The following is a 17,473-nucleotide window of genomic DNA, read 5'->3' as shown; positions in this document are numbered from 1 at the left end:
AACACTACTTGCTTTGGAGACATCGATACGTGCTTTATACACCGTCTTGTATCACACAGGGACGCAGGAGGACACACAGCAGCTGATCCACTTTCAGGCTGAAAACTAGCAGAAGTTTCTTAAATCATGTGTTCATGTTGCTGCCATATGCCATATGATATGGGACACTGATAAAAGAAATGTGAGGGTACTGTTACTAGCCGACAGGCAGACTGGTCTGGAATATCAGAATAGCTGTAGTTTGTTTGTTTGTAGTCCCGTGTCTTTTTTAGTTTTACACATTTGAGTGCCTTTTCATGTGTGTGACATGTAACTTGTGGTTCTGTAATATAATATATTTAAATATAATGTTTTTGCATGTTATATTTAATTCATTGGGCAATAAAGAGAGATTTATGTTAACAAAAGGTTTTTTTCTGAAACTTAAATGATACTCAAAACGGTGATAACTGAAACAAATATACAACACACTATTCACTGTGTATACACATGCGTATTGCAAACAGACCTAAGTACTACACAGATAAGAACATCTACCGCTGCACCACCAAAGTGAACATAAAATAGCTATAAAATATATAAATGCATATGAGAATGTTGTCAAAACCCTTGCAATCAACATAGACACACTTACAGACAGCATCTTGGAAGTTTGTGATCAATACTCTACGGTGATGTGACCATGTGGTGTCCCATTTCATAGGGGTATGTTTTCACCACTTGTTTTTTTCAGGGCCAATGGCAAGGGGTAAGAGGAAGGGGTAAGTTAGAGAAATGGGATTCAGCCAATGTTGCACACTTTTTCTGGTGTGTATAGTTGGCTCCCCCCGACGGTGATGCAAGAATGTGCCATCTGCCCCTAATCAATCCGATAGAGCCTTCTACCGTGGCCCGTGTGTTAACGTATGCACCGTTGTACCGACGCAGAGGTCTTCTAAAAGAGCCAGATCTGCCATTGCCAGTAAGTGATGAACTGAGGATTTCTCTTTCTCCTGTTAAACTAATTATATGCTGCACCGCAAGTTCACACTGACTCAAAAACTTGCATACAGAAGTTCAGACCAGACGTAAGATTTTATCATAGCTTACGCTCACGTTTTTATCAAATTGATAAATGCCAAGCTTCGCATAAGAATCGGGTACGCCCGTCCTACGCCTGGTTTAGGTTGTACGCACGTTTCATAAATGAGGCCATTGTGTTCATTTCTGATTTATTTGTAATTTATGGAGCTTTATTTACGCTTGCCTTGATTAACTAATTAATTTAATTGTGGTTAGCTTTGGTCTTCATCGACGTGTTTATGACTTGGTTCCTGTGTCCCATCATTCTATGTGTCCTACTACTAACCTCTTCCCTTGCCCATTATCAGACATATCTCTGGCCAAGTCTGGATCAAAGTACGTTGCCAGGATAACATTGGACAATGCATTGCCCTCCCTTGCTGCTATCTGTGTGTCAACTTACCTTCACTACGGGAACAAGCAAAATAACCTCTGAGCTGAACGGTACACGCTAAAAATTGTGAGGTTTGTCGAGCAAGAAGGCAATCCTGCTTGGTTCTTTTGGTGAATTATTGTGAAGATTTTCAAAGAATACAAATGGGGCCAGAACACATGGATACATGAATAAGCAAGTCAAGTGGACACCTGATAAAAGCTCTGTACCCACCTAAGGGTCTTGGGGTTGTTTGAGGCGGGTCACTTGTTGCCTCTCCTGACTGGGCAGCCCTCTCCAAAGGTCCGGGCATGGCTAATTGTGGGGACAGTCACGCCACCATTTACAGCTTAAAAAGCATTCATTCTATCCGAAAAAAAATTGGAAGCAGATGAATGATACGGAAACATTTAGAAAGCAAATGCATCTCTAATATCTTTGCTTTCAACATTCTTGCCATGAAATTTCCCCTCCTTCTGTCTCAGCAGATGTTAGCAGTGTGTTGTCAAGATGAATGAGAAAAAAAGACCCTAGCTGTCCGGCCTCTGCCCTTCTCAATCTCTGTGCTCGGGCTGCAGATAATGACAACATCATTAATAGAGGTAGTAGGATTAATGATAGTCTGACATTACCATATCTGGGCCTGCTGTCACAGATGAGACTGCAACAAAGTTACAAACTGCAATAAACCCGGCAGGAAATGATGAACGATGCCGTATCCAGCTGGCAGAGGAAACATCTTGGGAGGTTGCACTATCATGTCCAATAACTGCTCGTCTTAATCATAAACGTCCTTTTTCCACCATGTGCGTGAGTGTGTCTGTGTGTGTGTGTGTGTGTGTGTGTGTGTGGCAAATGGAGTCAATCTACCAATCTATAAATCCTGTCCTCTGGCTGCATTTATGTCTCCACGGTTGTCAAAAACCACTGTTTGTAGTTAAAATCCTGTTTGTAGTGGCGGAAATTGAGCAACCAACAGAAGGAGTTTCCTGTACCGTGTAACGTCCTAAGACCATGACCTATGTGAGAGTGGAACAACATTGAGTGTGGAGAAGATTTTTACCTGGAAAAGTACATACCATGACATAAAATGACAATATGTGACATGACATGAAATGAGATTACTTAACCTAGCAATATGACATGACAGAACATGCGTAGTGTAACACGGCATAACATAGCATGACACAAAATGGCAACAAATGGCTGTACTTATATACCACTTTACGATTTTCCTCTCCTTCTCCCACTCACCCACACCAATGGCAGACTAACATGCAAGGTAATGGCCTGACCATTGGGATTTAGGATTCAGTGTCCTGCCCAAGAACCCTGACATGCTGACACTAGGAGCTGTAACACAACGTAACACCATGAAACATGACATGTAATACAGTACGACTTCACTTAACATAAGTAACTTAACATACAATGATGACCTAACATGACAACATAGTAATGTGGCAACATAATGTGATAACATAACACATGATATGGCATGAAATACAACTTACAAGACCCAACATCACATAACAGCATGACCTGAAATCAGAATCAGAATCAAAAATTAGAATAACAATATGACATAATACGATAAATGTACTATAACATGTCACAAAACAACATAAATGACACAATATGACATGAAATAACATAACAATATGATGATATAACAATATGAACACAAAAAAACATAACGTAACTCAACATAACATTCGCAGGACATGAGACTGAAATGGTGCTGTGTAATATTAAACCTGTCAATGCTTCAGCGTCTCAAATTTAATTCTCTCCATCATTGCACTGATTAAAAAAAATGAAAGATGATAGGATCATTAATTTTTCAGAGACACTCGCTGATGAACTTCAGGTATTGATTTTTGCTCTTTTGCATAAAAGATTGAGTGGGGGAACCCTTTTTGCCAGTATAAGCACAAAAGGAGGAAAGTAATACACAGAACGTGAAGAAGATGGGATTCGTTGAATGGAAAGTAAATTTAAAAAAGTGCTTGTAGAGAGGAGCAAACTAAATTTAGCCAATTATCATTAACTTTTAGCAATTAAAATGAACTACACCTGAGTAACACAATGAAAACCAAGCTCATTGGATCAAAGAAAAACCCAGCTATGCCACAGATTTCACATTTGAACTCAAGAGACAAAAATAACAATAGATTACATTTAATGTCAGTTGGAAAGACTCAAAGAAAAATAAAGATTTCTGAAAAATACTTGATGGTCAAGGTTAAGAAAACCGGCTGGCTTATGTAACCACAGAAACATCACAGGACGTGTAACGCAATAAGCTCACCCAGTGGCCATCTCAGAGGAGGATCTAGCAGCCAATTACCCGGGAGTGGAAAGTCTGAAGCCTGCTGCCTGGCTTAGGTATCCTTGAATCCAATATTGAACTTTTTGCCTTTACCTTGTATTTCAGAATCTATCACAGCAGGCCTAACAACTAGACCAGTGTGGAACTTGAGCCGCTAAAGTTCGTCAAGGGAGGAGGTCGAGATGAATGGATGTGTCAAACAAACACAGGACGTTCAAGCAGAAGGCCGCTGCTTATGTCCAGGGTGTTGTGTTGTGGCTTTTTGCATTTGTGTTGGCCACCGTACATGTGAAACCAAAAGTCCACATTCTTGTTTACATAATGCACTTAACCTACGTAACATACTCAACTTTGTGATGCCTTTTTATTTGAAAAACGTTTAATTGCCTCATTGTTATAAGGTGCTATACAAATACAATTTACTTCATGGGCGTTAGTAGTCATGGTTTTCCAAAGTCCATACAACCTTGTGAGGATCTGACACAGAGAAGATCTGCCAACACGGAATAGAGAAGATGATGGAAGTGTGGGAGTGACCCCTTCAGGCATAGTCGATTGAACTTGGCTATTGTTGGTATAAAACTCATACTCAAGTTAAAGTTTTTCAAAGTTAAGAATATCAAAAAGCAAACTTTTGTCCTTTGTTATACAAAGCATTTCACCTTAGGTTTATTTAATAATATTTTGCCACGTATAAAGGAAGTACTTTACTTTCATCTTTAACACCAGAGGGTGATAAGTGCTCCAGGCACAGGCTGAACAAAAAAGTGAATTTCCAAGAACGTTAGTCAAAATTCATTTTATTTTTCTCCCAGATGCACCTAACCCGAAGGTGAGACAACTGGCAAGGCTGATAAGATCTGTAGAAGGATGAGCTTTTTGTTTTTGCCTTGTGCAATTGTTGTAATGTCCTTGAGCTGAGCGTTTACCCCTGCAACTGTGCCAGTGGAGCATGTAAACTGTGTGAAAGTTCAGTGGCTGGAAGGCCGTTTGAACCATCTCAGAACTGAAAAAGGCACATTAGTATGCCATAAAGGCTGCTGCTACAGCTATGGTACAAGCCTAAAGAACCATTTTATGATGCTATATAAGGCTCATGTTTATATATGGTCAGTTAAACACTGTAAATCTTATTTTAATGCTGTGATCTAAGATGTCAGTTCAACTGTTCCCAGCAGAGGGCAGCAGTGATTAATATTGATGAGCCTTCCCTCTCTCCCTCTCTAGTCTAATTTGAGTTCATGAGGGAATTCCAAGCAGGCTTGAGGTCATTCAACATTGTATATTTTGTATGAAAGTTTTATATTTTTTACTTCTTAATCAAAATGTAAAAAATGTAACCCCCCTGACACTTGGTCACAAAATGCTGTGGACAGTAAGACAGGAAGATGACGGGTTGGTGAAACAATGCAAAATGTAGAAGCACAGGTAAAAAAGACACAAGACGGCGGTATGACAGGAATGCATTTCACTATGTAAGATGGGAAGGGATATTCTATCTTAATGCCGGATCAGCTTTCACTCTCATTTTATATGTGTTGCTCTTTAGCTACTAAATAAAATTAAAAAATATGTCTGTCTCACCATCACAGATTGGACAGCTCTTTTCCTCAGGCTGAATGGTTTGGGGGAAAGTCAACACCGGACAGCTAGATCACAGTTTGCTTCTGCAGAAAAACAAAAATGCAAGAAAAGGAGTAGATTGTAAGATGACAGATCCCACAGACCACTAACCACTGACATGTGTGAGGAGTGTGCACGCAGTCCATCCTCTCTACCTCCCCCATCCCTCCCCTCTCTCCTCTGGGTCTCTCCATCCCTTGCTCACATCTGTCTCGTGCAAAAGTTCCTCTTGTACACTTTCTCGCTTCTCTTGTTTTCCCCTCACTCTTCCTCTCCATCCATTGTTCTTGTCATGTCTCAGGGTAGTTAGCTGTGATCAGACAACAGCGCTAGGATGTGGTGGATCAAACCACATCCGCCTCAGAGAGGAGGACATGTGTTGCTGTGTTATATATTAGCCTTTAAAGCCCATTGTAAACTGTAGACCTTTGTTATTGTGTGTAGTTACTTACATGTGAGGTGATGTTGACTCGGATCTCTCTCAGGATGTGTTGTCGGTACACAAGCTGGACTCGGATGGGCACCAAAATGGGCTCTGAGGGGAGAGACAGTCCCCAGTATTGAGCAAGACTGAGATGTAATTGGTAGAAACTGGTAGACTAAAATAGTAACAGATCACAAAAGAGGATTCTTGTCCCAGATTTGTCTTTTAACCTGTACTTTTCTTGGAGGAATTGTAAAACAAGCGTTTGGTTGAAGGACATCAAAACAGCTCATGCAGGGGTCAAAATCTCAGTTTGAAGTTTTGAAATGGTTCTGTCAAACCCACATTTTCTCTATATCTCAGTGCCGACCCTCTCTTCCTTCTTTGTCCTGCTTCTCACCTTTGTCTTTTTGTTTGATGAGGCCTTGAAGGATGAGGATGAAGTGGAGGTTGTTCTCCGTGTCACTCAGCGTCAACATGGCGAGGCCTCCCATGCCGGAGTTCTCCTCCTCCAATGTCAGTGTTGAACTGAATGTCTCTGTACACAACAAACATTCACATTACCATATTGAGTATCTGTATTCTGTTACAGGACTCCTATACAAATACTTCTCGGTAAACAAAGCCCACACTTTTGAGCTACATTAATCTTTTTAAGATCACATGAGAACGTATACAACTCCACTGCTTTATAAATATTGAGTTTACTGTGTAGAGTAGAATGGGTGCAGTTTGTACACTTTTTGCTTTTTTTCATTACCACACAAAACTAGGGACTGAAAAGAAATGACTTCCATATGACATTTCCTTTACTTGTCTAAAAAAAATATCAATCAATAAATCCTTAAGTAGTAAATTCGATCATAAACACAAGCTTTTTTGTTCAGTTGGAACAGTACCCGGGTACAGTTGAGACACCCATCCATAATGCTCTAAAGCCTCGTAAGCAATTTATTGCAAATGTAAAATACCCTTAACATTTTTAGTTTCTATGCAGTATAGTATTTGAATTGTTTGGTTAAAAAATAGTTAATTTATAAAAGTTTATCATAATTTAGTACATCATTTTAATAATTATAACAATAATATCAGCAATAAAAAAGATGATGTTGTGGTTTTTTATCCTGTTTTCTTTCCCTTTCTCCGTTTTCCCTCCCTGGTCTGGTGTTTGTGTCTTGTTTTTTTCCGGTCCTGTGTTCTTGGTCCTGTCTTGTGTTCCCCTGAGTTTCTGTATTTTCTGTTTCCTGTTTTATTTTGAAGTCGGGCTTTTGTCTCGTCTTGTTTATAGTTTTGCTTCCTGTGGCTTCCCGCTCTTGTGATTACCTGATGTTTTCCACCTACTTCCCTGCCCTCTTGTCGCCAGGTGTATTTAATGCCTGGGCTTCCCTGGTCCTTTGTCTCGTTGCTGCATGTCGTCTGCTTCGTCTCCCTGTCGGTACTGCGTCCTGTCAGCGTGTTCCCGTCGGTGTACCTGATCTCACCTCTGAGTGTTTCTGGTGTAGTTTTCCCTGTCGCGGCTTCCGGTCTCTTCCTCGCCATTTTTCGCCGCGGACCTCTTTGACTTTTGGATTTTTGGATATTTTGTGGCTATTTGAACTCTGTTTTCTTGATGGACTGATTTTTCTGTCTGGACAATAAATGTATCTTGCCTGCCGTTCTCGTCCCTGCGTTTGGGAAACCAAAATAAACGAAATAATAAAAAATAAAAAAACAGCACAGCACTGGCTGTAACACATTTAAGAAAAAAAAGAGGAAAAAAATAATGATTTAAAGATGTTTAATATTTCAAAAACTGTTCTTATAACTCTAAAGTTAAACTAAGATCACATTTTACTGCGACTTTCAGAGGATGCTTTAAGGATGTTGTCAGGGCCATAGATTATGTTACATGATAACAAAGGAAGAATATTCTCAAAGAAAAATTTTGACAATGTTTTTAGGATGTTATTAAAGTCTCAGATTACAGAACGATTTTTTGTAATGTGATTTGTAAACAAAGGTAGAACGTTCTACCTGCAACATTCTGATGATGTTCGAGGGATGTTGTTGAGGTAAGCGTGAGATTATAAAACGTTCTTGATAATGTAAAATAAAAAATTCTAAAAATGAAATACAAGTATATTTTGAGGATTATTATAGGCCTGAGAGTTTTATGAAACATTCCTAATGTGACATGTTAACAAAGGGAGAATGTTGCAACCTCCTGAAACGGTTTTGGGGATGTTTGGGGATGTAACAGATTACAAAATGTTTTTTTTTATAAAACATTCTCACAATGGTACATAACAACAATGGAAGAACATTGTCAATGAAACATTTTAAAAGTCTGTTGAGGGATTATGAGGCCTTAGGACAGAATGGTTTAAATTACATAAGTAGAACGTTCTACCTGGGACATTCTGATGATGTTAGGGATGGTGTTGAGCTAACATTTTTATATATATTATAATATATTATATTATATATATATATATTATAAATACATAAAAAAACATTCCCTACAGCAATTTGGAGTTGAATAATATGGAGTTAGTCAGGCGAAACAATTTTAGTGTCTTTTTTTTAAACAGCCTTACAAGCAACGTGACTAAATTGTGTTATCTCCACTGGCTGCAGAGGGGTACGGTGACATGACTTCTCTTCTAATCTCGCTGCATTTTCACTCCACAACCATCTGGAAGGAAGTGGCCCAAGTAGATCAGTGTTGGAGAGGAAAAAGATCATTTGGTAAAAAGTCTGTCCAGACCACAGGTGTCAAACTCAAGGCCCGGGGGCCAAATCTGTCCCTTTGCAAATTGCAAATTTTGAAGCGGCCCACATTTCGTTTTAGGTTCACAGCAAGTTTTGGCCCCGCTACTTGTGCACCACACCAAAAATATCACAAAACAGTTTCTCATACTGTAATTATGCAAGGTAAGGCAAGGCAAGGCAAGGCAGCTTTATTTGTCGAGCACATTTCAGCAACAGGGCAATTTAAAGTGCAAACAGTTAAAAATCATAAGCATTAAAAAACCATAAAACACCATGATAGACAGTTAAAACCAAATAGAAACATTAGGACCACTAAAACACAAGAATAAAAGTTACAGTCAGCATAAGAAATGAGCATTCATTTAAAGAAAGGCAGCATCAAAAAGAAAGTCTTCCGCCTTGATTCAAAAGAACTGAGAGTAGCAGCGGATCTGCAGGTTTCGGGAGTTTATTCCAGATATGAGGAGCATAGAAACTGAAAGCTGCTTCACCCTGTTAGTTCTGACTCTGGGGACAGAAAGTAGACCTGTCCAGATGACCTGAGAGGTCTGGGGGGGCATAGTGTAGTAGCAGATCAGAAATGTTTGGACCCAAACCGTTAAGGGATTTATAACTAGCAAGAGTACTTTGAAATCAATTCTTTGAGACACAGGAGCCAGTGTAAAGACTTCAGAACTGGAGTGATGTGATCCAGTTCCTGGTCTTAGTGAGGGAGCGAGCAGCAGCGTCTGAATCAGCCTGCAGCTGTCTGATTGATTTTTTTAGGGAGACCTGTAAAGACCCCGTATGCAACACAATTTGACAGATTTGCTGACTTTGAGACTCACAATTCCTCACAGAAGCAGAAAGTTTTTAAATCTTCAGGCGGTGAAACAGGTTGTTGTGAGTCGGCTGGGTGGAAGCTGCTTTTTGTTTTTTTATGACTTGCTAAATTCTATGATGGCTAAGAAACTTTTTTTGTTGATTTTTTTTTCAGGGTTTCATCTCGCCCAAACTGTATGGGAGAAAGCTATATGAGGCATGCATTAATACAAAGTTTATTGACTTTTTTGTAAATTAGCCCTTACTGTGACCATCATTTCCCCTGGTCCCCTGGTCCCCTTATCTAGACAATCTAATTCTATTTTAAATACTGTGGTCCACTCTGTATTTTTTTTTAGCTTTTGACTTGCATGGAGAGGTTTTTATTTGTTTCAGTCTTAACACAGCATTGAAGATCATGAGCATTGAAGGAAACCACCATCCATATCTTCTGGCCACAGGGACTTCACTTAGTTTTGGTTTTGCTGTGAAATGTGAAGATGCTCAGTCACACATTTTTGACAGACTACTCTACACAATATTGATATAGATTATATGTGTCAGAGAGTTGTATTTTTTCATGTGTGACATTGTTGGCTTAATAGAATATATTGAAATGTATCAGGTATTTAGCTTCCCTTGCAACAGTATATTATTATAATGTGAACATGTGACTATTTGCTGTAACATGTTGACACTGTAAATAAAGCATAGTTCTTGATATAACTTATATTTTGCAGAGGTTACCAGACACAAAACAAATGGAAAAAAAAAAAGTAATTCTGTTAAAAAACCTTTGATTTCAACCTTTTTGAGGTGTTAACAGTCCAATTCCAATAGGTAGGGAGATTATCAAAGTGATACTGACAGCGATCAGTTGCCCAGGAATGTTGTGTTGAACAGTTATAAGAAGGTTGTGACATAATGGTCTAATAATGTTAAAATACTTAAACAAATTGTTTCCACAAAACATTTGGATAATGGTTTTAAAGCATATCCTTTTCTAAAATTTCCTTCTACGAACATTAAAAAATGGGCCACTGGAAACATTTTAAGAATGTTACGGCCTGATTTTCTAACAGTGTTAATACTAAACATTTTAAGAAGGTTATCACCAAATCTTTTTTAGAATATTTTTATAAAATGTTATCCTAATTTTAAAGAAAACATTCTAAAAACCAAGAACAAACTTCCCACTAAAAACATTTTAAGAATGTTAGGGCATTATTACGTTCTAACAATGTTCTAAGAAGGTCATCACCAAACATTTGAAGAATGCTTTCATAGAAAAACCTTCTGAGAACCAAAAGAAACTGCCTGCTTAAAATAAACATTTTGAGAACGTTAGGGCCTTAACATTTTAAAAAGCTTATCGCCAAACATTTTAGAATGTTTTTTATTGAATGTTATCCTACCTTTAAAAAAGCATTCTGGGAAACCAAAAGAAAACTTGCAGCTAAAAACAATACGAGAAAATGGCATGATAATATTCTCCGTTCTTGGAACAAAACAATTTCCAAAATAAGTCAGTTTGTGATGTTTAGAAAATGGCACTGAAGCAGGAAGCCGGTGGCGCTGTTTATGTGTGTGTCTTTGAGTGTTGATCGTTTATTATTGCAAAGTTTGGAAGAAAAAGTCAGAGTTTGAGCACAGAGTCACGGAGTGAGAGCATTCATCACACTAGTACTTACTGTAATTAGGCCTGAGGATACCCCAAGAAAAGCTGGCGGATGTGGACATTTTTTTATTTTAGCCTGCTGCCATCACAACTCGGATCCGGATAACTAGTGTAAAATAGATGTGTTGATCATCAGTGTTTCTGCTTATCATGCACCTCCAGTCATTTTCCATTGAGAGGAAGTAGAGCTATCATGAGATTTAAGAATGTGAGCCTTTGTTTATCCTTGAAGAGAGCAGTTCCTCAAAACTACTCTCTTAAACTACAAGGGCTGGCACTTACAACCAACCAAGATTTACACAAAGCAAGTCTGTTCTAAGGATTAACCTACTCACACACATGTTGTGTTGAAGTGGAAAACGTCTATTTTTGTAGAGTTTCGATCAGGTTCAACTCCCTGCTGGCAGCCATAGGTTCCCTGTATGTGTTTCACGTTGCTGCAAAGAAACATCAAACAGTTCCGTTTCTCAGAATCAAGTTTCTGAAACATAATTGAATCAAGTAAATGGTTTGACCTCGGGAAGCGATATCCTTTGCTAAAAGTTCAAATCTAACCGTTTATGTCTGATTGTCTCAAAGTTTGAAAGGCCCCAGCCACACAGAGCAGTGTGCAGCAGCAGTTTTCTGTCCGCTGTTGTCAATGTTGTTTTTCTGACTTTTATTCCAAGACATAATCTTTCAAATGTGAATCTGCTCTCTTTTGAGTGTATCATATCACACATTTTATAATTTTCTTGATTTACTCAACAATGATTTTGTCAACAGCTCGTGGCGGTAGAGAGGAAGTCAAGGGATTGCCAAAGTCATCAGGATACGTCAACTGAATTCATAATTATATGCCAAACCGAAAGTAGATGTTAAGATAAGTGACTGGATTAGGGAAATGTATCTCCCATTGGCAGGCACAACTGTAGATTAAAGGTTACCTAACCCTAACCCACCAAGTCAGTAGGCTTTATTCGTGGGCACCCTGGATATATTTTTTGGCCGCCCATCAAATGGAGAGAGATATTTCAGTCTGGACTAACAGTGGAACAACTGACAGACAGCGAGACATCCCCATCCAAAAAGCCCATGCTGCTAGTATTAAAACTAAAAGGATTGTGTAATGTTACGACCTACCTTGCATCACCCTGTGCTTTATCACTATTTCCCAGATTGGTGTGGGCTTACAAATGGTCCACTCTATTCCCCAACTAAGTGTAGTTGGGGCATACACATGCTTGATTTAATTACGCATCAGAAACCTGATTCTGAGAAACTGAAGTGTTTGATGTTCTTTTGCAGCGATCTGAAACAATTACAGGGAACATATAGCTGTCAGCAGGAAGTCTCTCCTGAGCTGAACTCTACAAAACTACGAGATGCTTTCCACTTTCACACAATAAGTGTGTGAGTGGGTCAACCATTAGGACAGCCTTGCTGTGACAGAAACCAAAGTCAGTCCAATGCTTTAATCACTGTCCAACATACAGAGAGACATCACTGTCGATTTCCTCTGACTTTCAAGCTGAAAACGTTTCATCAAGTCGCCGGGTAGAGACAGCCGAGCCATGGCAGGGGACGGGTCGGACCAGCGGGCGCTGCAGTATGAACAAACTCTGGTAAGTTTGACTTGTTGCCAGTCTGAACTTTGTTCAATGGGAACGCAGTAGCCTACGTGCCGTCTCTCTGCATTAAGAGAGAAGCCAGACTCCACTGACAAATCTTTCAACTTAACGCTGCAGGCTAATTGTACACATCTACTAACTACATGATAGTGAGCAGGGTACATTTACGGTAAAAAGTTATAATTTAAAGGAAATAAAGGTATGTTGGTGAAATTTGCGTATGTCGAAATGAAACCGTGTCTCTAGCTCTGTGATTCGTGAAGTTTGTACTTGAATGTGTGCTTTTGCTGACCGAGGGTCAACTATAAGTTGTCAGATTTTAAGTTGGACCACCTTGTACACTCACATGAACGTGACCGAGGCTTGTGGGAAGTCCTTGTGTAAGTGGTGATTTAAGTAAATAAGGACACGTTTCTACGTTGTCTCAGTCCTCACGTTGAATGTTTTTAGCCAGTGTCATAGATAGATAGATACTTTATTCATCCCGAAGGAAATTTTATAACAGTACAGAGGATTGTTATCATAGCATCTGAAATTTGCAATCCTTTCTAGTCAGTCTAGTCTCCTGTATAGGGAGATTTTGGCCAAACTCCATTGTCAAAATGCCATACACTTGAAGATAGCTGTGTAGTATGTCGCGATTGCAAATTAGAAAGTGACTTTATACCTGTTTTGAATTTAAAAAAATAAACTTGCCAAGAAACGCGGAACAAAAGAAACCCCCATATGTTTCCCTCATTGATTTTTTTTTGTTCATTTTTGTTCCTTTCCTACTCCCATATTAGAATTTCACATGGATCTGGCGAGGGATTTCAAGGCTTGTCAGTCAATTAATAATTTCTACAGAGTATTGTTTGGTATTGAGAAAGTGTTTTGCATTGGAACCAGCTGTACATTTTTAAGATTTATCAGGAGGCTTTTTGTTCTTGCTTATCTATTCTTTGAAGTGAAGTGTGGATCAGCGGTAGAGTTTTGAAAACTTAAAAAAACAAAAAAATACAGAGTTTGGTCCACAAGAACTGCTGCTGTGCCGACTGTAGCTAGAGTTTAGCAATAAAAAAAAACCCTGTAATAATACACATAGAACATGACAGAAGTAGTTGTGTGGAGAATAAAAAAATAATTTAAAGAAGACATGTAAACCCTACCTACTTTCATACCTCCGCACACCTGGTCGATTGCTGCTTCAAGTGGGCATGGTTGTTGTAGTGTCTTCCTCCGAAATGAGCGTCAGTTTGGGGGTTTCAATTTAGACGTTGTTAGACAATTTCCGGCCCCTTTGTTTGTTAGTGGTGATAGCAGTGACAAAGAGGCTGCTGAAATAGTATTTAATTTGTATCAAGGCTTTTCAAATACCAAGCATGATTGACATGGATGGGACTTGCACAGGAGAGAGTTGCAGTGCCCAGGAAACAGCATGGTCGACCTTTTCTCAGCATGGTTCAATGAGGACCCGTCAAACATGTATTCTGACAGTTTAACTTGAACCAATCCTCTCTGGGGAATGATACCTGCCATAGTTAAATGTCCTTGATCCTCTGTTTTGACTGACAGTTCTACAATTTAAAATCCTGTGCTGCTCAGTCAAACTGCTGTGATTGTTGACCCCAATAACACAACAGTGATCTTGAGCTTTATGGTTCACCCGAACTGTGTGTGTGTGTGTGTGTGTGTGTGTGTGTGTGTGTGTGTGTGTGTGTGTGTGTGTGTGTGTGTGTTTAAATTTAGCAAGCAGCATGCCTCCTGTTTGTGTACATGGCAGACGGTGCTTGCAAGGTTCCAAGTAAATCTCTGTTCATCATTCACGGTTTAGCATTGTCAGTATCCGTCAGGCCATAGGGGCCAGGTTCCAAAATATGTAAGCCTGCTTCCAGGGTCTGTTTGGTCCTGATATGCATGGAGATTTAGTCAATCTGGACATGTAATTACTAAAACAGAAATAGCAGTGTATGTTTTGCGTTACTGTGTACTGTACACAACCATTGAAAAGAAAGGCAACTTGTAGAGCTTGAAAGTCTTTGTTTGTTTATACCATGCAGCCAACTGTTGATTTTGTCAGCAAATTTCAGATTTAGTCTTTGTCTGAGTTCTGACATTAGAAGTCCATGAGTATTACTCATATTTAGGCAACGTCATCCTTATTTTTTGTCATTTCTTTATTGTCAGAAACACTTGATCAATAAAGCATTCTTATTTTATAAAAGTTTGAATTAGTTTGAACAAATTTGCTTTTACTTTGTATTCGTTTTGACAAAATAAATCTGTGTCATTTTGTTAAATCATGATTTGTACTTTTTAAGCATGGAATTGATTCAATTGGCGTCACCTCAGACCCACTCCCCAGTGTTGATGTGGACAATATACATAGTATGTGTAATATGAGTTTTTGTTGTTGTCTTTTTAACAATGTTTTTATTAATTTGTCGTTGCAAATACAATGGAATACAATGACTGTTATCCACTGTAGTCTGGCCAGACAGACATTTCAAAAACAACATATTTGGCCACTATTCTCTACCACCACCAATGTGCAGCACCCACATGGATGATGCACGGCAACTTTACAACAACAGACGCAATACAGGAAAACAGACAGACGGCCGCTAAAACACATAAAATACATTTTCATTTTCACAGCGGCAGTGCTCATTTATTGTGTCTCTGTTTGGGATGGTCACAGTAGAGGGCACAAATGACTTCTTGTACCCATTTTTCCCAGCTAGGGGGACCTTATGTCTCTTGCCGGATGGCAACAGCTGGAAGGATGAGTGCAAGGAGTGGGTGGGGTCATTATAGACCAGGGTGACTGGTAGTATAGGCTGAAGACCAGGAGACGATGATAGGGTCAAAATACTCTCAGTGAGTGACCTGTAGACCATGGTCAGGGTGTTTGCAGGCCCTCACTTTCCTAAGGAGAGAGAGCCGCTTCCTTGCCTTTTTCTCAACGTAGTCCACATTGGTCTGAAAGGTGAGTTAATTGTCAATAATTGTTCCAAGATATTTAAACTGAGTGTCCTGCTCCACTTCCTGCCCCTTCATAATAAAAGGCCGAAAAACGAGCTAACTACTCCCACTCCGCTCCTTGCTCTTGCTGACATTAAGGTCAAGGAAGCTGCCGTCGAACCAGGTGATGAGGTGGTCGATGTGCTGTGGGTAGGAAGGGATTCTGACATCTTGCAGGCAGGACCTGGCACAAACTAAAGTCTTTGTACACATTTATTTTTTTAATCCCAGGAAAAGAAATATGTCTGCATCAGCAGCTCTCATGCTGCTGAAATGAAATTAATGAAAATCCTTGACAGCCTTGCTGTGTTGTGACGGGTGGCCAAGAGGAACTCATTAGTGCCCTCCTTTCCTGTCCACCATGGAAGGGGGAGCTGGTGTCTGGGCACTGTACAGTACACAGTAGTGTGGTGGAATTTTCAGAAACACCATGTTGTAGTATGATGAGACAAAGGGAAAACTTAAGTCAATATAAGGACATTCATAGCTCACAGGTCTGGGGACGAGCATGATAAGGGGATGTATTGTTTCAAGACTGTCTCCTTTCGGAGGTTCATGGGCTATCTATCTATCTTATTTTACCTTAAAAGTTCAACTAAACGTAACGCCTCCAGCATGAGTTTAAAAACACCTTGAGGAAGACATGAATTTCAGAAAATTGGGACGGCACTGCACAATAACACATCATGGTTAAAGTGGTTAAAATGGTTTCCCTTCGTCTCCTCAATTGAGAAATGAATTGTGTTTCTCCTGAGTTTTTCCTTAACAACAGTGCAAAAACTTGGCGATTCTTGTCTCTTGTACTGCTGACTTGACTTCTTTTGTATGTGTATTTATGTGCGTTTAAGAGTACTTTGTTAATTGTGTGTGTGGACTGTTGTGTTGGGGTCACAGTAAAGGTTGAACAGTTTGGAGCTAATGAGACGTTATTCGGTTCATGCTGAATCTGTGAGGGTGTGTGTGTTTCCCTGATGTAAAAAGACAAATTTTTATCTTTGTAAATATATATATATATTTTGATCTCTGACCTTTATGGGGCCGAGTGGGTCCAGAGTGGGTCCTTTCACCAACTCACGTTATTCACATAGTGACCATGTTTGATTAGTGAAGAAGATGCTGAACCAGCAAGATGGTGGTTTAAATGTCAAATCAATGAATTTCTCTTTTGGAAAATAAATGTTCTCTCTACTCTGCTTGTGGGAAGGGTCTGTGGAATGTGTTTGTGAATTGAATATTTAAGATAATAACTTTAGTGTGTCGGTTTCCAGATGCATGGGCGCTACAGCGAGGAGTTCGGGGGGTTCACCAAAGAGGAGGCCGCTCGGCTGAGGGAGAGTGGGCAGAGACGATCTGTCAGCCAGACCCTTGAACCGCTGGAGCACAACAAGGGACGCTGTGTCAAGTGTCGCTGTAAGTTTCTTACCACAGGGTCAACGCTAAGACTGAGGATCGGCTCAAATACTGTACATCCTTTTAAAATGGAAACTAATCCTATCCGCAAACATAATTTCTATCAAATTGTTATTCATTATTATCCAGCTCCTGTAATTTATGACACATGGTTTTAGATAGATAGATAGATAGATAGATAGATAGATAGATAGATAGATAGATAGATAGATAGATAGATAGATAGATAGATATTGAACAACATCCCAAAAATTGGGAAATTATGGTGTTACAGCAGCAAACATACATCAATCACACAGCACAGAATATAAATATAAAGGAAATACTAGGATACAATATACAGTACATACATTCATCCATCCATCCATCCATCTTCGACCGCTTATCCGGTGTCGGGTCGCGGGGG

The 17,473-nt window shown here is 39.4% G+C and overlaps 2 protein-coding genes and 1 long non-coding RNA gene across 3 annotated transcripts in view; 1 reads left to right on the top strand and 2 right to left on the bottom strand.

Annotated features, from left to right (window-relative positions):
• The window catches only part of LOC116684287 (uncharacterized), a 24,968-nt gene that overhangs the window by 720 nt on the left and 6,775 nt on the right, over positions 1-17,473 (bottom strand). The window lies entirely within an intron of this gene.
• LOC116684260 (chordin) lies at positions 5,310-11,325 on the bottom strand. The gene is made up of 4 exons (XM_032510084.1): positions 11,058-11,325; positions 6,215-6,352; positions 5,843-5,925; positions 5,310-5,434 (listed from the first exon to the last, which is right to left on the bottom strand). Exons 1-4 carry the CDS (start codon positions 11,104-11,106, stop codon positions 5,417-5,419), a joined length of 288 nt encoding a protein of 95 aa, XP_032365975.1. The 5' UTR covers positions 11,107-11,325; the 3' UTR covers positions 5,310-5,416.
• LOC116684250 (chloride channel protein 2) overlaps positions 12,376-17,473 on the top strand; it is a 40,690-nt gene continuing 35,592 nt past the window's right edge. The window contains exons 1-2 of the mRNA XM_032510079.1: positions 12,376-12,648; positions 16,926-17,067. Of these exons, the coding sequence (XP_032365970.1) occupies positions 12,598-12,648; positions 16,926-17,067 (193 nt within the window). The 5' untranslated portion in view covers positions 12,376-12,597. The remainder of the gene's footprint in view (positions 12,649-16,925; positions 17,068-17,473) is intronic.

This window comes from Etheostoma spectabile, chromosome 3, assembly GCF_008692095.1.
Source record: "Etheostoma spectabile isolate EspeVRDwgs_2016 chromosome 3, UIUC_Espe_1.0, whole genome shotgun sequence".
NCBI lineage: Eukaryota > Metazoa > Chordata > Actinopteri > Perciformes > Percidae > Etheostoma > Etheostoma spectabile.
This window is presented reverse-complemented; position numbering and strand designations above follow the sequence as displayed.

Excerpts from the sequence above, each read along its gene's own strand:
- LOC116684260 (XM_032510084.1), bottom strand. The coding sequence starts at position 11,106 with ATGTCCACATCCGCCAGCTTTTCTTGGGGTATCCTCAGGCCTAATTAC. Across the intron at positions 6,353-11,057 it reads TATCCTCAGGCCTAATTACA|AGACATTCAGTTCAACACTG; the intron begins GTAAGTACTAGT and ends TGTTGTGTACAG. Across the intron at positions 5,926-6,214 it reads CATCAAACAAAAAGACAAAG|AGCCCATTTTGGTGCCCATC; the intron begins GTGAGAAGCAGG and ends CTCTCCCCTCAG.